The 25,136-nt window shown below is 45.0% G+C and overlaps 1 protein-coding gene across 1 annotated transcript in view; it reads right to left on the bottom strand.

Annotated features, from left to right (window-relative positions):
* adgrb1a (adhesion G protein-coupled receptor B1a) overlaps nucleotides 1–25,136 on the bottom strand; it is a 650,625-nt gene that overhangs the window by 290,174 nt on the left and 335,315 nt on the right. The window contains exons 20-21 of the mRNA XM_078216994.1: nucleotides 8,746–8,848; nucleotides 5,307–5,350 (exon numbers count right to left, since the gene is read on the bottom strand). Coding sequence (XP_078073120.1) covers nucleotides 5,307–5,350; nucleotides 8,746–8,848 — 147 coding nt within the window. The remainder of the gene's footprint in view (nucleotides 1–5,306; nucleotides 5,351–8,745; nucleotides 8,849–25,136) is intronic.

Below are 25,136 nucleotides of genomic sequence, written 5' to 3'. Positions count from 1 at the left end.
AAATGGAAGGGTTTATGGGGATAGGGCCTGAGTGGGATTGTGGTCAGTGCAGACTCGATGGGCCGAATGGCCTCCTTCTGCATTGTAGGATTCTATCTATCAATGTGGTTGGCTCTTAACTGCCCTCGGGCCACTAAGAATGGGCAATAAATGTTGGCCAGCCAGCCTATGTCTCATGAATGAATAAAAAAAAAAATCTTTGCTACCGAATGTCTGAAACTGACCAAAAACTGGCAGAGTCGGTCATATAAAGTCATAAACTGCAAACCACTGATGATATTTGTTTATTATTACACATAGGTGTATTTCATTTCGATTTTGCTAAATGATGTTGCTTTGGTTCTGCAGTCACGTGTAGGCTAGACTAGGTAGAGATGGCAGATTTCCTTCCCTAAACGATATTAATGAAACATATGGGCTTTCTAGACAATCGACAATGGTTTCATGGTCTGATGCGCGATTGATTCACACGGGAGGCTAGGATGTACCCGGGAATAAAGGCTTTTATTCACCACAAGATTGGAGTACACTACTTAACAATACTATCCCAGACTAAGGGCTACTAGGAAGTAGCAGTGACCTTTATACTCCTGTAAGAAGGCGGAGCCGAACGGAGTGTACCACATAAACAATGATAACAGGTGGAACACCCCAACCCTAACCCCAACAGTAACAAGAGTAACATATGTACAAGTACCCATAGTGGTAACCATCTATGGTTCACCACATGGTCATCAGTAGATTCTTAATTCCAAATACTTTTTATTAAATCCAAATCCCACCATCTGCCATGGCGGGATTCGAACTCGGGTTCCCAGAACATTAGCTGAGTTTCTGGATTAATAGTCGAGCGATAATACCACCAGGCCACCATCCCCTCTAGTATCTGTTGGCACGGCATTAATGGTGGGGGAACAGGGAAAAAAACTTTGGGTTGAAATTTCCTTCAGGGGCAGGAAACAAAGCACGGGACTGTTTCCAAGTCTCAAACATGTTGGGCGTGGCGGCGGGCGCGGCGGTGGGCATGGCGGTGTTAGGTCAGTCTGATTTTTTTCATTGGGCATCCCCTTTATAAGACTGAAAACAGGTTTGTCATTCAATTGGAATGATAGAATCCCTACAGTGCAGAAGAAGGCTGTTCAGCCCATCGAGTCTGCATCAACCACAATCCCACTCAGACCCTATCCCCGTAACGCCACATATTTACCCCGCTAATCCTCTGACATTAAGGGTCAATTTAGCATGGCCAATCAACCTAACCCACACATCTTTGGACTGTGGGAGGAAACTGGAGCACCCGGAGGAAACCCACACAGACAGGGGGAGAATGTGCAAACTCCACACAGACAGTGACCCGAGGCCAGAATTGAACCCAGGTCCCTGGCACTGTGAGGCAGCAATGCTAACCAACGTGCCACCCACGGTTAGAGAGATTAGAGAGAATGTCCGGCTCCCAAAGCTGGATGTCCAATCGGAGGACTTCCAGCTTATAAGGCGCAGTACCGTGTGATAGACGCTAAGAAAGAGAGAGGGTGAGTAAAGAACCCTCTCTCCAACGTTTTTTAAAATCTTAACTTACAATACTGGTCCAACAGCCAGCTTGCCATTGTGGGTGGGGATGGGCCGCTGTACAGAGCACCCTGTGGCTGCTCCTGCACCCAAGCAGGCAGCGGAGACCCCTACGACCACCTGGAGCACTGGTCTCTCAGCATGCTGAAGGGAGGCCACCTTCAAGTGCCTAACCTGGCCGCTGCCCCTGCAGGAAAGGTCAACTAGAACATTCTGGTCAGCCTCCTTGAATTGGTCGCAGGTTATAGAGTCAGAGAGTTTTACAGCACAGAAAGAGGCCCTTCAGCCCATCGTGACTCTTAATGCATATGATCAGCTGGTTATCTACTTACTGCATGTTTATGGGTGGCCTGCCCTCACCCTATCCTGCCTCTGCAAAACTGGCCCAGAAGCAGAATAGAGCTAGGGAACTGACACATTGGCCAGTGGGGCTATTTCTAAATCCAGCTCAATATGCACAGAGAACGTTGAAACTGCAGGAGCAATAGCAGTTTCTTGGAATATATCACAAAATATAGAACAAAGACATTGGGCTGGATTTACAGCCTGCACTCTGTATTCCTGACCTGGCCAGTTCTATTGTGGGGGTTTGCATTTCTTAAGCCTTATGGTGGCTGCCAAGTACACTGAACTCTGTTCAGGAGGCAAAGTCAACAGGTAGAAGACACAGGGTGGAATTCTCACAATTGTCACAACGGTGAGAATAATGGAGTGATCCGCACCGGTCTCTCAGATGCACTCTGCACCGCAGTCCTTCCCCACACAGTCACTTCTTTGGACAGTTGGGAGATTTGCGCCATTACTCCGGACGGTGGGGAGGGGGGACCTCAGCACACCGGTGAGCCTGGCTTTAGAGTGTTTGGGCACCATTTTGCAAGGGTGTCCCGATCTCAGAGTGCAATGGGAGACTACCACCCTCCTGCCACGGACATCGGGACTGCGCCCCTCATCGGCGGCACGTTCTACCACCCCTCCCTGACACGGGTCACCGGTATCAGTGCATCAGGGCCCTCCCAATGTGTCCCCCTGTCTAACCTCGACATGCTTCCCATCATGATCCCTGACATGATCCACCCCTGCATGACCCCCACTGCATAGCTTCCCCCCCCTGCATATTTCCCCACATCATCGCCCCCACTCAGGCCCAACCCATGGCACTGCAACAGCACACAGGTGGTGCCCAATTGGCACCCCCGCAGTGTCCAAATAGCACATAGTGGTGCCCAACTGGCACTGCTGGGTTGTCCAGTGGCCATTGCCAGAGTGTTCGGTGGGCACCGCCAGTGTGCCAGGTGGGCCCCGTCATGTGGGCACTGCCAAAGGCAACATGCCCGGCCATGCCCTTGACCACATGAGGGCTTCAGTTGCCTTCAAGCCCACCCGGCATAACCATTGCGTCTGGTCTCTGTTGATGAAGACCAGTAGTGATTCTTGCCATTATCGCGCCGTACCCAAAGGCTAGAGAATTCTATGTGCTGGGATTCAAACGGGCAACAAATATTTAACGGCTACTTTTTTCATAGAATCCCTACAGTACAGAAAGAAGCCATTCGGCTCATTGAGTCTGTATACTGACCACAATCCCACCCAGGCCCTATTCCCGTAACCCCACACATTTACCCTGCTAATCCCTCTGACACTGGGGTCAATTTATCATGGCCAATCAACCTAACCCGCACATCTTTGGAGTGTGGGAGGAAACTGGAGCACCCAGAGGAAATCCACGCAGACACGGGGAGAATGTGCAAACTCCACACAGTCACCTGAGGCCAGAATTGAACCCAGGTCCCTGGCACTGTGAGGCAGCAGTGCTAACCACTGTGCCACCGTGCCGCCCACTAGCTGTTAAGGATTAGTAATTGGGGGTGTGGTATTTCCTGATCTCTCGTGTCTCCATGCTACACAGAGCATATAGATTTTGGGTGAGCACAGAACTGCACTTCCAGGGTCAAATAGCTTACCAACATGAAGATCTTCATACATGAAGATCGACCACTAGGGTGGGTAACGTAAGGCTACCATCACCTCATCCATCTGTACCCTGATATGCTGAGTCTTCAACAGAGGAAAGTGAAACGTTGGAAGGGATAAAACAAAAGGGAGGAAAAATAATCAGAAGAAAATATGCTGAAGCATAGCCAGTGTGTGGAGATGCCAGCGTTGAACTGAGGTGGGCACAGAAAGAAGTCTTAACCTGGTGTTGTGAGACTTCTTACTGCTGAAGTATAATGTGTGGAATGGTCAGGAAAACAGTAAGTTTTTAGTTTCATTTATGCACGTTGGATTTTAGTGTGAATCAAATACTGGCTGTCACGGCTTCAGAGTTCATCAGACCAGAGCAGACACATATCATATTTCGTATGGATGTGATGCAGACTTTCATTTTTCACAATGTATTTGTCATGGTACAGCCAGTTAAGCTTCAATTCATTCTTCTCAGCTTGATGGAATTCAACCAGTTTGATCTCACCTTTACTGCTTTATTTACCCACATACACAATTCATGGGAACCATTTATTTGATTCCCTGGAGCTGGATAAAGCTGAGTCTAGCTGTTGCACTCAGACCCGTTCACCCATCAGCCAAAAAGATGACAGAGGTTGCACTAAGCGAGCAAGTGATGTTGATGAATCTCGACGCCGGCAGTTCCAGGGCATTTGTGTTTCCTTATCTAAATATTATGCAAAAGGTGCCTGGCATTGGACTGGGGTGGGCACAGCAAGAAGTCTCTTAGAAGTTTAAACCTGTTGGACTTTAACCTGGTGTTGTGAGACTTCTTATTACGCAAAAGTGATGGAACGTACAAATAAAGTTGACAAGAATGACCTGATGAACATCATTATACGTGCCAACTGAAAAACTGCTTCGATTAAAACTTCCCAATACTCATTTAAGGCTCAAAATCTCCATGAAAATATTTTTTTTTTGCTTTCGGGTACCTTGCAAATCAACCAAAATAATAACACCCATAATGATACAATAATACAAAGGAGCTTTTCATAATAATATCGCAGCAATTGGAATGAGTAAAGTGTCCTTCCCTGATGGATGTGTGAGCAGCCTGTGTGATGCTGAGCCATTCCCAGAAGCATCTCAACTTTGTTTGTCGATCTGTGCTGATTTCAGTTGAGAGCAGGAGCTGGAAAAGGAGGAAATTAGCTCCTGCTCCCACTGGAAAGTGCAAATGTGAGCAACAACTGAGAGCAGGATTAGACTTGGCTTTGTCATCCTTGTGATGAATCCAACACTGACTGCCGAGGCTCCCATGAGAAGTATGGTTGCTTGGATTTGATTAGCCCATCTTTTTGGCTAATCAAAGAAACTAAGTCAAACAAATTGAGGGGCAAAGTAAAAGGGGCAGCCCCTTAAAAGGGCGAGAGGGGCTGGGGGTTGGGTAGTAGGGAGGAACCGCCCGAAACAGAAATAAACAAAGTGTACAGGAAACTTAAAACATCAGACTTGGATTTCATGCCAGGGAATTAGAGACATAAATATATCATTCCCAATTCATCAATCGGCGCATTGAGAGGATGAGGAAAGCAAACTTAAAAAATAAACTAGAAAGGAAATTCCTGGTAGATTTTTTTTTTAATGACTCCATTAACAAAATTTGCCGACATCAAATCTCTTTTTGAAATGAGTGAATTATCTTTTTAAACTTTTAATTGAACTTAACGCCCTGTCATTTGAGGTCATGTTTAGTTAGCAGACTGAATTTTACATTTTAAAAGACTTACGTGTCTGTTTCGTCCCACGCGATGCACGACTGGTTTGTGGTACCCTGTTAAATAAAATTAACACTTTTTAAAACAGAGCGGATTCTACCCAAGGTGACACAACGTGAACAATAAATCGCATGTGGGTTGAAATTCCTGCTGAGCCCTTGTCTAGTGCTAATTAATTCCCTCCTTAATTCAGATTACATGCATCGCCAGAGTAAATTTGGCAGGGCCCTGCATCTCGACGAAACGCTTTGTTCCAATAGGAATAAAATTGGGCCCAATGGAGGCAGAGGTCAGTCAGCGTGATCAGCTATTCCCATCATTCATGCGAACACCAAGAAGTGAGGAGCTCCCAGATCAGATGCATTGACCTCAGCACTCTCACGTCAATCTGGGTGGATCTCCTGCCAACAAAGGCACTCTCAAACACAGAAGGATCTGAAAGAACTTGGAATTCAAATACTTCCCTGAAAGTGTACCTACTGGTGGGTAAAGCAGATGACAGGATCCTTGCCTCGCAGTGTCAAAGTCATGGATGATAGTGGGAGGCGATGGCCTAGTGGCATTATCGCCTGACATTTAGCTAATGTTCTGAGAACCCGGGTTCAAATCCCACCACGGCAGATGGTGCAATTTGAATTCCATAAAAAAAGTCTGGAATTAAGAATCTGATGACCTTAAAATCATTGTCAATTTTCGGGAAAAACCCATCTGGTTCACTAATGTCCTTAGTGAAGGAAATCTGCCATCATTACCTGGCCTGGCCTACATGTGACTCCAGAGCTACAGCAACGTGGTTGACTCTCAAATGCCCTCCAAACAAGGGCAACTAAGGATGGGCAATAAATGCTGGCCAGCCAGCGATACTCATGCCCCACAAAAGAATAAAAAAGTCTATTTGCGCTTGGCCAGCTTAAGCAGCCATATAAAGGTCATTGGGCTTTTAATTGGTTTGAATTGGGACTTCCACCCCCCCCCCCCCCATCTGAAAAGAAATCTTTGCTGCCACATTTGGCACACAATTGCCATTGGACGCAATGGCCGCTCCTGGGACTGTGTCCAGTCCCAAAGAGGAGACACTAATGGAACCTTGGAGAAGGTGAGTCTGGGGTATCACCCAGGCTTGGCAGGCAGGCCCCTCTGAAGGGGATGCTGGGCTAGGCTCGGCGGAGAGAGGGAGGAGTGGAGGAAACCCAGTGGCAGGTTATATGTTGTGAGGGGGTTCCCTCAATTGATACAGGATGCCCAAACAAATGACATCCCTTGCCCAATGTGATGACTTCAGCCAGGCTAATGAGGTCGTTCAGACTCTGGCAAACCAACTTCATTAGCCTGGCTGAAGTCATCACACCCAGTCAACATCTTTTATTGGACACAGCACCAGCCTCCCCCATCAAAGGTAAAATTGCAATGCAATGGCCCTGTTTCATGGCACTGATTTTAAGTCCCTCCCCTGCCATCTGCTATCCCGCCCCAGGGCACATAAAATTCAGCTCAAAGTATTTCTGGACATGGTGGGCAGGATTTTAGTCTCGCTCAACTGAGACCAGAAATTCCCACCTGAAGTCAACGGACATTTCCGTTTTCCCCCCTCGCATGCTCCAATTCCGTGGTGGGTGAGGTGGTAGAACTCAGGTGGGTGAGTGTGGTGAACCATAGTTGGTTACCACTATGAGTGCTGAGCCATGGATGGTCAGCACTATGGGGTTTGTAGATATGTTACTGTAATTACTGTTGGTGTTAGGGTTGGGCTGTTCTACCTGGTGATATTGTTCTGTGGTACATTCCAGTTGGCTCCGCCTACCAGGGGAAGTATAAAGGTCACTGCACTGCCTGGAGACCCTTTAGTCTGGGATTGTATTGTATACAGTGTGCTCCATTCTTGTCAGTAATAAAAGCCTTTATTTCCCGGGTACAATCTAGCCTCCCGAGTGATTTAATCGCGCATCAGTGAGTTTTTAGTTTAGCTTATTAATTAGTGTCACAAGTAGGCTTACATTAACACTGCATTAAAGTTACTGTGAAAGTCCCCTAGTCGCCACACTCTAGCGCCTGTTCAGGTACACTGAGAGAGAACATTAGCATGGCCAATGCACATAACCAGCACGTCTTTCGGACTGTGGGAGGAAACCGGAGCACCTGGAGGAAACCCCTGCAGACACGGGGAGAACATGCAAACTCCACACAGACAGTGCCCCAAGCCAGGAATTGAATCTAGATCCCTGGCGCTGTGAGGTAGCAGTGCTAACCACTGTGCCATCGTGCCACCCGAGTGGTTTTATACGCAGGAACATACGAATTAAGAGCAGGAGTAGGCCATTTGGCCATTCAATAAGATCACAGCTAATCTGATTGTAACCTCAACCCCACATTCCTGCCCACCTCCCATAACCTGTCACATTTTTGTTGATCAAGGTACAAATGAAATGTTTGCTAGACCATTACATAGGGCAGTTAGGAGTCAACCACAGTGGTGTGGCACATGTTGACCAGGTCAGGTAAGGACAACAGATTTGCTTTACCTAAAGGGCATCATGAATCTATTGAGTTTTTGCAACAATCCTGAAGTTTCATAATCACTTTTAGGAGGTTTTACTTACTACTTTATTTATTTGCTTTTGTTTAGATCTGAATTACAAACAGCAACGTTGGGAAAATGATAATAAGAAGGCACTGAAAATATGGCATTTAAAAAGAGCAAATCAGTCAAGTTTTTGTTCCCTTGAAGAGCTCCTTCAAGCATGGCATTACTGTTAATAGGCACTTCAGAATACATAATGTGATCCAAACTAAATTAATGGGGACATGGTAATAGGCATACTTACATGATTTCGAGCACATTTATTATTTAAACTAAAAACTCAAAATAAATGGTTGTCTGGAGGATTTCACTGTACTGGAATAATTGAGGGGGGATCAAATTAAAGAATCAAGATGTGGGCCAGAAGTCTCCGCCGGTTTCCCGCCGGCATGGGGTGACCTCAATGGAAATTCACATTGACAGCGTCAGGATCAGAGAATCCCACCAGTAGCAAACAATGTGCCACCTCTCGCCAGTGGGAAACATGCAGCTGGGAGGCTGAAGAATCTTGTTCGTGACCTCTCAGTTCTCACATGTACATTAGCAAGACTGAAAAATCTTTTTTTTTTGTAAATGCCAGAACACTGCACAGGGATTAATGAACCACATTCCAGTTTATGTACTATATTTCAGTATCCTTGGCAAGACCGGAATAACTTGTGACCCTTTCTACACACAACGCACGGTCGATGCCCACCCAGATGCCTCACAGTTAACCAAAGGCTGTTTCTCACGAATTATTTTTGGTAGCAAAATATTATTTTCATTTCTTTACAATTCTGAATAAAATCTGCACTTATGGGGGACAGTCCCAAATGAGCCTAATTTGAAGCATTGTGGACAGAATCATTCTGATTTGAGAACATGACTTACGTTATATAGGTGAGAAAATTCAATTTCCAAAGGGCTGGGTAAAGATTTTGGTGAAGGTTTCACAAGAACAGAGATTATCTTGGAATTCAGCACTGTGGTATTCCTGAAATTAAAAGGCACAGACAAGCAATGTGTCAATGATTTGAAATATTATGCACACTACTTTTTATTAAGTCAAAACATAAAATGTCAGGGTCTTACTACTCAAGCTGTGTCATTGGTAGCTTCTCTGTCAGTTGCCGACTTAATTATGTGTCCCTGTTAGCTTTAGCCACCATGTATAAGGTATTGAATCTCACCGTTTCGCTTGTGTTCCTCAATACATTTCGCTTATTTTTTTTAACAATTGAAGTGTGGCTGTTTGGGGAGTCCATTGGATGGAACGCGGGAATTTCTCTAGTCAAATTGTCCAGGGATGGGCAATCAATGTTGGCCTAGCCAGCGATGCCCGCATCCTGCAAATGAATACGGAAAAAGAAAATTGCCTGGAGGAGGTCGCAATCAAGACCCAGCGGATGGGGCGGGCCACCAATTTAGTGTGACGGGTGGGCCCTTCCATACTGCCTGCCCAATCTGCGCTGGCTGCTCTGCAGCCTCAGCAGCACCAGCGGAAAGAGGTGGCCTTGGCTGGCGCAGCAAGGGACACCCAAGGTTGCCTCCACTTTGAAGTGTCCTCGCAGTGGTAGCAGAGAGTTGCATTTTTTGCCAGGAGCAAGCAGGCAGGCCCTGGGCAGTTGGAAGAAAAACCTTCTGCCTTGGGCCATGAAACCTATAGCACTGATTTCTCTATTATGGGTTCCTTAGATGTCTCAATGAAGAGTTCCTGGGACTTGTGTATTTAAAATAAATCCATTTATCGGTAGTCTTTAACTATTTACAGATCCCAGGTTACTGTCTTGCCTCGTGCTGCTGCTGTGCAGGGAGGCTGCTCTGAGAGTTTTCTCTCAAGACTGTTCTCAATATATTACTATGTGAGTCTATACATCATACCCTAGGCGATACTATTCTCCAGTCCCATGCTAACCCTTGCTCTGCCAAGCACCTTTACATTACAATAGCATGCGGGCACATTTTACAACATACCTCCTTCCTCTCAAAAGAAAACTTTCCTTTCCAAAGGGGTATAATGATTTGTAATACAATATTTACTTGATACCCCTGCTCCCCCATCTCAAGTCTCTGACTTTATAAATCCAGACGGTCCAGAGGCTCAACAGCTCTTCCACATCTTGGTCTGCAATGTTTGGATGAATGGTGCTAGTATGTTTGTTTCTAATACTTAGCTTTCTCCATTAGATCCACTTTTTCACTCCTTTGAGTTGCATTTCTCTTTATTAACAGCTCGTCTGTTTTTTTTGGACACGTTGGGCGGAATTTTCCCATCCCGCCTGCCACGGGAATGGTAGCGGGTGGGACACAGACCATGCAAAGGTCCATTGACCTTGGATGGGATTTTCTGGTCTTGGGGTGAGCGCGGCCGGAAAATCCCTTTGGGTCTGTCCCTTTGCTCCATTCATTCTGACAGTGGAGTTAATTCCTTTTTCCTTGGTGTCCACAATGTTCTTACTGGACATAGACGTTTCACAAATGGAACTTTCATTTCCTCTTGTTTCACAATTTCAGCCAAACATTTATCTGCTGTTTTATTCTCAGGTCAATTTACAAGCCTATGTATCATTTCATTCAGCTCAGCTATTTCTTGTTCTAGTGCTATGTGCTTCCATGTCGGATTTAGATTTCCCGATCTTATTTCTGTCTCTTCTTCCTTTCAACAGAACTTTGTCATTGTAATAAGTTTACAGAGGCAGATTCACTAGAGTCTCTTTATTTACAATTCCAACAGCAGAATGCAGAGGGCTATCAGTCAGCAATCTACCTTCAGGAGGAACTGACACTCTTGAATTTATGATGTGGAGATGCCGGCGTTGGACTGGGGTGAACACAATAACAGTTTTAACAACACCAGGTTAAAGTCCAACAGGTTTATTTGATAGCAAATGCCGTGAGCTTTCAGAGCCCTGCTCCTTCGTCAGATGGAGTGGATATTTGCTCTCAAACAGGGCATACAGAGACACAAAATCAAGTTACAGAATACTGATTAGAATGCGAATCTTTACAGCTAATCAGGTCTGAAAGATACAGACAATGTGAGTGGAGGGAGCATTAGGCACAGGTTAAAGAGATGTGCATTGTCTCCAGACAGGACAGCCAGTGAGATTCTGCAAGTCCAGGAGGCAAGCTGTGGGGGTTACCGATAGTGTGACATGAACCCAAGATCCCGTTTTAGGCCGTCCTCATGTGTGCGGAACTTGGCTATCAGTTTCTGCTCAGCGATTCTGCTCTGTCGTGTGTCGTGAAGGCCGCCTTGGAGAACGCTTACCTGAAGATCAGAGGCTGAATGCCCGTGACCGCTGAAGTGTTCCCCGACAGGAAGAGAACAGTCTTGCCTGGTGATTGTCGAGCGGTGTTCATTCATCCGTTGTTGTAGCGTCTGCATGGTTTCCCCAATGTACCATGCCTCGGGACATCCTTTCCTGCAGCGTATCAGGGAGACAACGTTGGCCGAGTTGCAAGAGTAGGTACCGTATACCTGGTAGATGGTGTTGTCACGTGAGATGATGGCATCCGTGTCGATGATCCGGCACGTCTTGCAGAGGTTGCTGTGGCAGGGTTGTGTGGTGTTGTGGTCACTGTTCTCCTGAAGGCTGGGTAGTTTGCTGCGGACAATGGTCTGTTTGAGGTTGTGCGGTTGTTTGAAGGCAAGAAGTGGGGGTGTGGGGATGGCCTTGGTGAGATGTTCGTCTTCATCAATGACATGTTGAAGGCTCTGGAGGAGATGCCATAGCTTCTCCGCTCCGGGAAAGTACTGGACGACGAAGGGTACTCTGTCCACCGTGTCCCGTGTTTGTCTTCTGAGGAGGTCGGTGCGGTTTTTCGCTGTGGTGTGTCGGAACTGTCAATCGATGAGTCGAGCGCCATATCCTGTTCTTATGAGGGCATCTGTCTGTTGCGATCCTCCCCATCTGAGCAGATCCTGTGTATACGGAGGGCTTGTCTGTAGGGGATGGCTTCTTTAACGTGTTTAGGGTGGAAGCTGGAGAAGTGGAGCATCGTGAGGTTATCCGTGGGCTTGCGGTATAGTGAGGTGCTGAGGTGACCGTCCTTAATGGAGATGTGTGTGTTAAAGAATGCAACCGATTCCAGAGAGTAGTCCATGGTGAGTCTGATGGTGGGATGGAACCTTTTGATGTCATCATGTAGTTGTTTCAGTGATTGTTCACCATGAGTCCAAAGGAAGAAAATGTCATCGATGTACCTAGTGTACAGCATCGTTTGAAGGTCCTGTGCGGTGAAGAAGTCTTGTTCGAACCTATGCATGAAGATGTGGGCATATTGAAGTGTGAATTTGGTCCCAATACACATTTCTTTAACCTGTGCCTAATGCTCCCTCCATTCACATTGTCTATATCTTTAAGACCTGATTAGCTGTAAAGATTCGCATTCTAATCAGTATTCTGTAACTTGATTTTGTGTCTCTGTATGCCCTGTTTGAGAGCAGATATCCACTCCATCTGATGAAGGAGCAGCGCTCCGAAAGCTAATGGCATTTGCTACCAAATAAACCTGTTTGACTTTAACACCTGTTGGTGTTGTCAAAACTCTTACTCTTAAATTTATACAAAGTAAGTGATCCCTGATTGGCCCATCAATTGGCCCCTTAATCAGGGAGTTCATATTCTAATAGGCCAACTTCAATGGGCTGATTAAAGTCATTACAGTCCTTGTCCTTCATTTTGAATTCACTGTTGACCAAGTCTGTTTCCCTCAAAACCTTAATTTGTTTTAGTTCTGTAATTGTGCCACTCATGGCTTCCTAACATGCTCGCTTCTTCGAAAGATCTGTGGCTTTTTCTTTCAATGCCTCCTTTTTTTTTCCATTTAGTTGCTTCTTCAGCTCTTTAGTTTCTTTTTTGTAACTTTCCGTTTCCTCCTGAATACACAACATTGCTGAGTCTGCTTTGCCCACAGTTTTTGTTCTCCCGTTTGTTCAGAGTGAAGTTAAATTCATTCTTTTCTTGGTCATTTTCCAGTCTTTGACTGGAGGGATTCTTGCAACATGTGAAGATCCTTCGACCAGATTTCCTTTTCTTTGCAGAACTCATGTGCTGCATCTTGTGTTTTCTTGGAATTTAGCAAAATCTCCTCGTGTTTCTTGTGTATTTCTTTCATTCTGCTCTTTAAGGCAGTCTTCATTTCTTCTGCTGAATGGTCACACATTCCTTTTGCATTTGATCTTCAAGGACAACTGTTCTTTCAACTCTTTATTTTCTCGTTGACTTTTTGTCTACTCACTGGTCCTGTAAACTGACAAGGATTATCGACTCCACGTTACACAGGGTCTTGTAAATTTTTGTACTTTTTATTGCTATCTCGTGATTTAACTAAGTATTTTAATATAGCGTCACATCAGTTCTTGTCCTATTTGTATTGCCCACCCATCATTGTAATCTGACCATGATTTTTTTCTTTACTCTACGCCACTCAGGGAGGGTCTCACAAAGAATTTCCCCACATTTTGGTGGGTTCCTCAACTTCTGAACCTGCTGCAAAGCATCTTCAACTATGTCTTCAATTTTTCTTCTCAGTTGCACATCTCGCTAGTCCAGCTTTAGTTTTTCATACCTTGTGATACTGTTTAAAATGCCAGTTTTCATGTGACTGCTGATGTAATATCCACCTCTGTCAACCATGTTATATAAAGCATATTTTAGAAGTATCAATGATGAGATCTTGAAAGTTGTATGTTTAAACATGAATCCTTTATTGGTAGTCTTTGGCCCGAACTTTACCATCCTGCCTGTCATGGGAATCAGGGCGGGTGAGGGGCAGACAATGGGGAGATCCGTTGACCTTAGGTGGGAGTTTATGGTTTTGGGACGAGCGAGGTCATAAATTCCCACTCATTAACTATTTACAGATTCCCAGATTACATTCTTGCATTGTGCAGTTGCCATGCAAGTAGGCTGCTTCTACAGTGTTCTTTCTAGGCAGTTCTCTCAGTCTATTACCATGTGACTCTATATATCATACTGTGGGCAGTGCTATTCTTCAGTCCCATGTTAACCCTTGCTCTGCTGAGCACCTTTACATTACAATGGTTTGCAGGCATATAACAGAACATCAACTACAAACCCTCCCACCCCAAGAAGCATTAGTGGCAGTGTTATCATATGGCAGGATCCAGCTGGGAAACGCCAGAAGTCCAGGAAAATGGTCCTTAATCATCCTTTTAAGTATCTAAATCGGTCCTGGTTGGTGGACAGCTGATGCCATTCCTACTCTTAGGAAATTTTGCCCAGCAGTGGGACTGCATCAAGCAGCTGCCCAATGTCACTCCCTGGCATTTTATCAACCCACTACACCCTAGTCTGCCACCGAGGGATTGATAAAATTCACACACAAGGACTCAACCAGACATAATAGGACAACTGGTTGACAGAGCTACAAATGTTAAGCAGCCTTTAAGCCAATGTATTTTCAGTCACTAAGAGGACATTGTGTGCCAGTGGTATGTATCATTAAAATTTTAGAAGATGGATTTATTGCCACTGTCTGAACTGGAACAAATCCACCTCTATAATAAGCACAGATGTACATAGGAGTTACGACACAGAAACTGTGCATGTCAGAGTTTAACTTTTATATACTCACTCCTCATTCATCCCCTTAACTCTTCATCCACCATCCAATCTATCCTTGAATGTCAATGTAGTTTCTGCCTCAGCCACTAATCCCAGAACTGAATTCTATTGCATCCCAACTCTCCTACCCTCAGTTCAAAATCCCTTAAATTCAGTGGACCATGACGTCTGGCTGTTCACCTTTCCTGAGAAGAATATATTACAGCTGGTCTGTCACATCCTTAACCCTGGCACCAGGGAGGCAACACACCACCCAATGGAGTCAAGACTACAGCCGCGGAAATGTCTGTCTGTTCCCCGAACTAATGCATCCATTTCACTGATGGCTGCTTGACATAATGGATCAGGGTAGCATAGTGGCACGGTGATTAGCACTCACAGCCTCACAGCGCCAGGGACTTGAGTTTGATTCCAGCCTTGGGTGACTGTCTGTGTGAAGTTTGCATATTCTCCCCGTGTCTGCGTGGGTTTCCTCCGGGTGCTCCAGTTTTCTCCCAAAGATGTGCAGGTTAGGTTGATTAGACATGCTAAATTGCCCCTTAGTGTCCAAAAATTGCAGGTTAAGGAGATTAGAGGGGTAAATGTTTGGGGTTACGGGAATAGGACAGGGTAAGTTTAAAGTTTATTTATTAGCGTCATAAGCAGGCTTACATTAACACTGTAATGAAGTTACTGTGAAAATCTCCTAGTCGCCACATTCCGGCGCCTGTTTGGGTACACTGAGGAAGGAGAAATTAGCATGGCCAATGCACCTAACCAGCATGTTTTTTGGACTGTGGGAGGAAACCGGAGCACCCGGAGGAAATCCACACAGAGATGGGGAGAACGTGCAAACTCCACACAGAAAGTAACCCAAACTGGGAGTTGAACCGACATCTCTGGCGCTGTGAGGCAGCAGTGCTAACCACTGTGCCACCATGCCTGGGTATGGACCTTTGTAAGATACTCTTTCGGAGAGTCGGTGCAGACTCGATGGGTCGAATGGCCTTCTTCACTATAATGATTCTATGATACACTGGAAAATGAGTCGGTGTCAGGAGAATGCCCTTCATCAGGCCCTCAAGGGGCTTAATTAGTTACCTGCTACAGGTAAACATTCCCACTGTCACCCCAACTCCTATCGGGGTGGAAACATGTCATTGGCCAGATGGGATTTCCCTCCAGTTTCCAGATCCCTTCACATCCAGATTCACCATTCTATGGGCCACTGAAATTTCAGCCCACAGAAACTGACCATCTGACCCCTCAGTCTTTGCTGCTGCTTTTCTTCATGGGAAAATCTGGAACACATCCACCTAGCCTAATCACAGCTTCCAGTTTGTCATCCATACCTTCTCTCTGTAAACATGCCTGTATAATTCCCTTCTTAATTCCCTTCTTAATTCCTTCAATAACAGGCCATGGTATAGATTTCAGCAATTGAATCTTTCACTCTGCAGCGTTATTTTATATCTTCCGTCTCAATTCTTTTTGTGGTCATGTTAAAATGTTGTAGTCTCAGCACAGAATCAGCCTGTCATCATGCTAAGGATGGCATTCAAAAGAGTCCCACTGATTCTGAATTAACGTTAGTCATTACTATGGCAACCATCTCATTTTCAAGTCAGTTGGCTTGGGGAGTTAGTGCTAACCATTATAGCGGTATCACAACATTGATTTTTTTTGAAAAGGCCACACAAAACATTAGCAGTACTGTGCCATGTGATAAAAGGTAAAGGAGGTGCTAACATCATTATGAAGATATACAGTTAAAATTGGATCTGCTGTTCAGAAAGTGGTGTTTTGAGAAATATTTCTATAAGGTACAGAAAAAAGGTTCCACCTTTCCACATATTATGTCTGACAAAGTTTTACACTTTTGTACATGTTACGTAAACATTCATTGTTTCCTAAATCTGTGTATATTTTCGTGCCATCTTATGATACACCTCTAATAGCTTTTAAGTATGCATTAGCCCCAAATAATGACCTATCATTAATTTTGCAAGAATTCCATTATTCCTATTGCATTCCTGCCGGAAGTTTTTTTTTTTAACCACATCACCATTATATCATTGACAAGGCATCATAGAAACATAGAAAATAGGTGCCGGAATAGGCCATTCAGCCCTTCGAGCCTGCAACACCATTCAATATGATCATGGCTGATCATGCACTTTCAGTATCCCACTCCCACTTTGTCTCCATACCCTTTGATCCCTTTAGCTGCAAGGGCCACGTCCAGCTTCCTCTCTTGAAAGGATCGAATGAACTGGCCCCATCATCAATCAAAAGTTACAATCCACAATCTGCAATGAAGGGCAACCTCACCGCAAATCAGTATTTCTAAAATGGAGTAAAGTTGATGAACTGCTGGAAGCTAACTGCAGGGAATTCTGGGAAGCGAGTTGTTGGCCTCCCTGTTAGTACTGACATTTGTGGCTGCCTCATTCTTCGGTCTCACTGTTTTATTACTTGACTGTAAACCGCATGCAGTAGATAAAGTGGGCTGAGCACAATGTCAAGTCAAGGAAGCTGGTTACCATGACAGATGTTAAACATTAAATAGGGAATAAAAGAGAAGTCAGATGGAATTCCTTTTTACTGTCAGAATAATTGTGGAATTAACTGCCAGTCATGACCATTCAATCAGACAGTATAAACAGTTCCAACAGGTAAATAATGCATTTCTGGACGTGTAAAGGAACTGAAGAGTAATTGTTGTACTCGACTGCCTTGCTGGTTGGATGTCATTGTTATAGATGGAATGAGAACACAGATACCTTGACTTCCCAATCCGTGCTTCCATCTTGCTAAGCAAGGTTATGGGTGCGATCTTACCGGCCGTTCACACCTCACTCCTGCTGCAGTGAGGTCGGAAAATTTGGCGCCCAGCCAAATCTCCGTTCGCTGCAGAAGCATGGGAAAATCCCATCGGCATGAACGGTGGTAACATTCCGGCCTAGCTTACTGCAGCTGTCCAGGGCCTTGGTCAGACCACACCTGGGAGAACCGTGTGCAGGTTTGGTCTCCTTATCTAAGAAAGGATATTCTTGCCATACAGGGAGTGCAGCAAAAGTTCATCAGACTGATTGCTGGATGGCAGGATTGTTGTACGAGGAGAGATTGGTCAACTGGGCCAATATTCACTGAAATGTAGAAGAATGAGAGGATATCGAATTGAAACAGAAAACTCTGACAAGGTTGGACAGATTGGATGCAGGGATGTTGTTTCCCTTGGCTGTAGGTTCTAGAATAAGGGGCCACCGTCTCAGGATACATTCAGGGTTGAGATGAGGAGAAATATTTTCACTCAGTGGGTGGTGAACCTGTGGAATTCTCCAGCACAAAGGCTGTGGAGGCCAAATCACTGAATGTATTGAGGAAGGAAATAGATTTCTAGGCTGGGATTTTACGACCTCGCTCGGGCAAGGCTCGTAAAATCCCGCCCGAGGCCAATGGAGAATTCCATTCTGCAAGCCTCGCCCGCTCCAGAATCGGGGTGGGCGTGCTGGTAAAAAAAATTTTAAATTCATTCATGGGACATGGGCATCACTGGCTGGGCCAGCATTTATTGCCCATCCCTATTTGCCCTTGGAGGGCAGTTGAGAGTCAACCACATTTCTGTGGCTCTAGAGTCGCATGCAGGTCAGACCAGGTACGGATGGCAGATTTCCTTCCCTAAAGGACATTAGTCAACCAGACGGGTTTTTAGGACAATCATTTCATGGTCATCAGTAACTTCTTAATTCCAGATTTTTTTAGTGAATTTAAATTCCACCATCTGCTGTGGTGGCATTCGAACCCTGGTCATTAGCTGAGTTTCTGGATGAATAGTGTAGCGATAATACCACTAGGCCATCGCCTCCCCACATATGCTAGACTCTGAAGCTGCCAAGGGATATGGGGAGAGCACTGCAGACTGACATTAAGACAGAGGATCAGCTATGATCATGTTGAATGTTGGAGCAGGCTTGAAGGGCTGAATAGCTTACCCCTGCTCCCTATTTCTCTGTTTCCATGTTCCTATGAAACGTAACCTCACTTAACGTACTCTATTTTGAGAAGTTAGCCAGTTGGGTTACCTCGTGGGCATAATGCCTTTCTCCAGTTTCTCAAATTTTTATCAACCTAAGAAAAATGCCCACAAACGATCGCACTTGGCCAGGATTTGCTTCCTGCAATGTTAGCTTCAATCAGACACCATGTCAAAGAATCTATCAAATTTATGTCAAAGGGGATCGCCGCAAAATCACCTTGAAGTATACACAGAGACAACAAACCAAGGAGTAAAATACACTGATAATCCTTCACTTTGGGTGGCGCGGTGGCACAGTGGTTAGTGCTGCTGCCTCACAGCGCTAAGGACCCGGGTTCTATTCCCAGCTTGGGTCACTGTCTTTGCGGAGTTTGCACGTTCTCCCTAGGTCTGCGTGGGTTTCCTCCGGATGCTCCGGTTTCCTCCCACAGTCCGAAAGACGTGCTGGTTAGGTGCATTGACCTGAGCAGACATCGGAGTGTGGTGACTCGGGGAATTTCACAGTAACTTCATTACTTTGTTAATGTAAGCCTTACTTGTGACTGATAAATAAACTTTAACTTCATACAAATGGCACAGAATGAAATAAATGATCGTGATTCGAAAATGAAATGTCACAAAGAAACTTTCAAAAAATTACATGAAACAACTTGAAAAGCGCGGGATTTTACAGCCGCGCTTGCCCCAAAACTGGAAAATCCCACCCAAGGTCAATGGACCTTTGCATGGTCCGTGTCCCGTCCACTACGATTCATGTGGTGAGCGGGAGGGTGGTAAAATTCCACCCTTTGGTTCAGGATGAATATTAGTGGAACGGCTTTTTGGCAGTAGTTATGACTTAGTACATTAAAAATTCAGTTACACCTCATTAACAAGACAGACCTTTCACAGGGGTGTTTAATAGTGATATTACAGTGCAAGGAGGGCAAGTTCACATCAGTTCAGGAATTTCTAATTGATTGCAATCTGTGGGAATTCATTAGCATGGCCTGTGGAGAAGCACGGCATCATTGGCAGCAGTTTCTGGATTCCAGAAGTTGCTTGCCTGTTCGAGGAGTAATGATGGTGACTGCTGACAGTGTACCACCAAACCTTGGGCCCCAGTTACACTGTCACAATGCTCAGCGATGTGCTGTTGTATCAGCAAACGGGGGAGGAATGAAATAACGTACAATCACTGCGCCTATTGTGTCAGTTCCTCTCAGATAATTTAGCAACTTACTAATGAGTACTCTGTTGATACCATTACCGCTGTCCAAAGGGCAGAAGTTTTCCATCCCATTGTTTTAAGCGATGTGTGAGTGCAGAAGACATTAATTTTTAGATGACTGGTCAAATTCATTCTGCTTTAATGAATCAGATGCGCTATCATCATTGTATAAAAATGACAAATTTCTGACTGCCTGTAGGCAGTTTGATAATTTAATCTGGTGTATTTACCGATGTGAAATTTGGCAATTTCTTTACTGTTCCCAAGTGAAATATAGTCCTCGATTTGTCGATTATAGTGATCATTTTTTTTCATTCAAAGGCACTCAGTCAATCAAGGGACCCACCTTCTGAATGCGGGTGTCTCACCAACAGTTCCACTCCTGCCCTAGCTACTAGCCCACCTCTTTCTCCCGCTCGCCCATGATCCCCATTCTGCAACTCTACTTCTTCCTGTCACTGTGGCGTGGGATCGAGCAATGACTCCAGGTCTCAGGTAGGTGTTGTACCAAAAACAGCCATCGCATCCCCGCTAGTTCTGCCATTCCATAGAGCTGCCGGCATCTGATTGGCTGGCAGCTCTCAGCAGGCAGGATTTCCATTGGTCATTTGCGCTAGGAATGGCCCGCTGCTGTCTAATTCAATGCCTGTGTTTAATATAATGTCCATTCCCTAAAAGAGGCAACACGTTGCTCTTGCCAGCTCTGCAACTGGCAGGAGAGACCTCCACCACCTCCACTAAGTACTGCACAACATTTCAGTTCTGATGAAAGTTTATCAAGCTGAAATGTTAGCTCTGTTTTTCTCTCTCCGCAGATACTGCTATCGCTGCTGAGTGTTTCCAGAATTTTCTGTTCTAATTTCAGATTTCCGACATCTGCATCATTTTATTTTTGTATTTCAGTGATATGGGCTAGATATTGAAATGCCTCATTTTTTAATGTGAAGTTGTTTTCATCCATCTTGTGAAGATCTTATCCGATTTGAGAAACTATTCACAGGGATTAGCTGAGCACACCAGGAGTTTTTGTAGCACTATCTGGTCATCCCGAGATTTTAAGCATATTGTATCTCTGCAAAGTGGAGCGTGACATTTTAGAATTCTTTTACGGAGGGAGTGCAGAGAAGGTTCACAAGGATGTTGCTGGGACTTGAGAAGCTGAGTTACAGAGAGAGATTGAATAAATTGGGACTTTATTCCCTGGAGCATAGAAGATTGAGGAGAGATTTGTTAGAGGTGTATAAGATTTTGATGGGTATAGATAGAGTGAATGCAAGCAGGCTTTTTCCGCTGAGGCTAGGGGAGAAAAAAACCAGAGGGCATGGGTTAAGGGTGAAAGGAGAAAAGTTTAAAGGGAATATTAGGGGGGCTTCTTCACGCAGAGAGTGGTGGGAGTGTGGAATGAGCTGCCAGATAAAGTGGTAAATGCGGGGTCACTTTTAACATTTAAGAAAAACTTGGACGGGTTCATGGATGAGAGGGGTGTGGAGGGATATAGTCCAAGTGCAATTCAGTGGGACTAGGCAAAAAATGGTTCGGCACAGACAAGAAGGGCCAAAGGACCTGTTTCTGAGCTCTAATTTTCTATTGTTCTATGGTTCTATGGAATGTGGGTGTTGCTGCCTAGACCAGCATTTATTCCCCATCCCTCGTTGCCCTCGAGAAGACGGTGGTGAGCTGCCTTCTTGAAGCACTGCGGTCCCTGAGAACTCCTTCCCTAACACCCATAGTGCTGTTAGGGAAGGAGTTCCAGGATTTTGACCCTGCGACAGTGGAGGAACGGTGAAATATTTCCAAGTCAGGATAGTTAGCGAGTTGGAAGAGAACCTCCAGATGGTGGTGTTTCCAGGTATCTGCTGCTCCTGTCCTTCGAAATGTGGGTTTGGAAGCTGCTATCTCAGCAGCTTTGGTGAGTTCCTGCAGTGCATCTTGCAGATGGTGCACACTTATGCCATTGTTGATTGGCGGTGGAGGGAGTGAATGTTTATGGATGGGTACCAATCAAGCAGGCTGCTTTGTCCTGGTGGATGGTGTCAAGTTTCTTGGGTGCTGTTGGTGCTGCACTCATCCAGGCAAGTGGGAAGTATTCCATCACACTCCTGACTTGTGACTTGTAGATGGTGGACAGGTTTTGGGGAGTCATGAGGTGAATTACTCACCGCAGGATTCTTCTGACCTGTTCTTGTAGCCACAGTATTTATCTGGCGAGTTCAGTTCAGTTTCTGGTCCACAATAACCCTCAGGATGTTGATCATGGGGGTTTCAGTGATGGTAATGTCATTGAATGTCAAGGGAGATGGTCATTTACTGGCAGTTGTATGAAGTGAATGTTACTTGTCACTTGTCAGCCTAAACCTGGATGTTGCTCTTGTTTTGCTGCATTCGGACATGGACTGCTTCAGTATCCAAGGACTCGCAAATGGTGCTGAACATCCCCACTTCTGATCTTACGATGGAAGGAAGGTCATTGATGAAGATGGTAAGGTCCAGGACACTACCTCAAGGAACTCCTACAGTAATGTCCTGGAACTGAGTTGACTGACCTCCAATCACCACAACCATCTTCCTTTGTATGACCTTGTCTAATGGAGTCTATAATGAAGTATACAATGGCCATGACGAAGCTTAGTCATCAACAACAAGTTTAGAGGCCTTTTTAACCTGTACAGCATGGTAACCCTGTGTAATTATTGAAAATATCCCATCCATTGTGTAAAAGCTGGACAAGCAACAAAATAAGTAAGATAATATAGCTCTCAGGCTTGATGATATCAGTATTCTTCAATTGTCCCATTGTTCTTTAATGCACTCCAGTCCAATATCTGTCTATGCAAATCCTTCTAACCTGCCACTTGATCAATAAGTGCGTGCATGGACTTGAGCTGAGTTCACTCAACAACAATTTCAATGCACACAGCAAACTCTGCATACAAATGCTTCAGCAGGAATTACTAAATTAATGAAAAATCTAAAAGTAGGTGACCTTATAGGATGGACTTCAGCATCTGTTGTTCAATGTGCAAAGAAACTGCCCTACAGCTACAGATCCAAAGTGAATCCTTTGAATCACTTTTCTTTTTCACTAAGTGACCTTTCTTCGCCATTAAATCCATCTCTGTTGTTTTCCTTGCGAATGGTAGCATACCGCAATAAGACTGTTTCTCCATGGTGACGGCCATGTGATAGGTACAATCTTCACGTATCTCAGTTAAACAACAGCCATAATGACAATGAAGCTGTTCTTTTCTCAATATTACTGCTTTGCTGACAATGCACATTATAGAAACCATGTAAGTGACAATCTTCGAAAGGCTTAGAGAAGGTCAGTTCAGGGGTAACTACTTGAACAGATACTCAAAAGAACAAAGGGTAATTATCCTGAAATATCTCTACTTAATTTCTTCCAGTTAAAAATAATTGTTGCTCTAATGGTTCAATAAATTATTGCACAGTGTGGTGTGGTAATGACTGGGAAGGTCTCAGGTCCTATTCCCAATCTGTACTAAATTGCCTGATCTTAACTGATACGGCAATTGGACTTAGCACCCATTAGCAATAAAAAGGTATTTTTAAAAAGCCAGCAGGATTAGTATCTGATGATCCCACTAGAAAGTGCTCACATGCGAATGCCAGGTGAGGATAGATGCTAAGAGAATGGTTTCTCTTGTGGTGAATAAGATACAAGATGGTGCTGGAGCGTGGCAACTTCTTGAGAACTGTCCCCAGCATACCCTCAAATTCAATCTTTTATTCTCGTTCTATGCTTTTAAAACTGTACTCTAACTCTTTTAAACTCTCTAAGAATGTTCACATTCAGCTGATCTTTCTCTTCACCCTATCAGTAACTGCAACACTATATTCTGCATCCTATCCTTTCCTTCCTCCCCATTGTACTCTATGCATGTTTCATTTTATCTGTAACAGCTTGCAAGAAACAATACTTTTCACTGTGTCTCAATACATGTGACAATAATAATTCAATCTAGGTCTAAGGGGCACATTTTAAAAATAAGGGGTCTCCCATTTAAGACAGAGATGAGGAGGAACTTCTTCTCTCAAAGGGTTATGAATGTCTGAATTCTCTTCCCCAGAAAGTAGTAGAGGCTCTGCCATTCAAGGCTGAGTTCAATAAATGTTTGATTGACAAGGGGGTCATGGGCTTTGGAGACAGGCAGGTTGTGGAGTTAAATCCACAATCAGTTCTCCCATGGTCTTATTGAATGGCTGAGTTGGCTTGATGGGTGCAATGGCCTACTCTTATGATTATATAGATTTGGCATAGCTGAGAACAATATTATGAAGAAAGGAAACTGGCGGAATGGACCTGGAGACCTGCAAATTCCTGTGGTATTTCATCAGTATCTTCAGCAGAAAAGATCATAAAATCCCTACAGCGCAGAAACAGTCCATTCGGCCCATTGAGTCTACACCGACTCTCTGACAGAGTATCTTACCCAGGCTCGCCCCACCCTACCCCCAGAATCCCATGCATTTAACCTCCCTACATCTTGGAACATTAAGCAGCAACTTAGCCTGCCCATTCAACCTAACCTGCACATCTTTGGACTTTGGGAGGAAGCCGGAGCACCCGGAGGAAACCCACGTACAAACAGCTCACCCCACCCTATCCGCATAACCCCACGTATTTAATCCCCCTACATCTTGGCACACTAAGGGGCAATTTAACCTGCCCACTCAACCTCACCTGCACATCTTTGAACTGTGGGAGGAAACCGGAGCACCCAGAGAAAACCCATGTGCAAACTCCACACAGACACTCACCCAAGGTCGGATTTGAACCTGGGTCCCTGGTGCTGTGAGGCAGCAGCACTAGGTAGGATGAAGGAAAGGATAGAACATAGAACATAGAAAGTCACAGCACAAACAGGCCCTTCGGCCCACAAGTTGCGCCGATCACATCCCCACCTCTAGGCCTATCTATAGCCCTCAATCCCATTAAATCCCATGTACTCATCCAGAAGTCTCTTAAAAGACCCCAACGAGTTTGCCTCCACCACCACCGACGTCAGCCGATTCCACTCACCCACCACCCTCTGAGTGAAAAACTTACCCCTGACATCCCCCCTGTACCTACCCCCCAGCACCTTAAACCTGTGTCCTCTCGTAGCAACCATTTCAGCCCTTGGAAATAGCCTCTGAGAGTCCACCCTATCCAGACCCCTCAACATCTTGTAAACCTCTATCAGGTCACCTCTCATCCTTCGTCTCTCCAGGGAGAAGAGACCAAGCTCCCTCAACCTATCCTCATAAGGCATGCCCCCCAATCCAGGCAACATCCTTGTAAATCTCCTCTGCACCCTTTCAATGGCTTCAACATCTTTCCTGTAATGAGGTGACCAGAACTGCGCGCAGTACTCCAAGTGGGGTCTAACCAGGGTCCTATAAAGCTGCAGCATTATCTCCCGACTCCTAAACTCAATCCCTCGATTAATGAAGGCTA

This window comes from Mustelus asterias, chromosome 7, assembly GCF_964213995.1.
Source record: "Mustelus asterias chromosome 7, sMusAst1.hap1.1, whole genome shotgun sequence".
Classification (NCBI taxonomy): Eukaryota; Metazoa; Chordata; class Chondrichthyes; order Carcharhiniformes; family Triakidae; genus Mustelus; species Mustelus asterias.
Note: the sequence above shows the minus strand (reverse complement) of the source record. Positions and strands in the feature narration are given on the sequence as shown.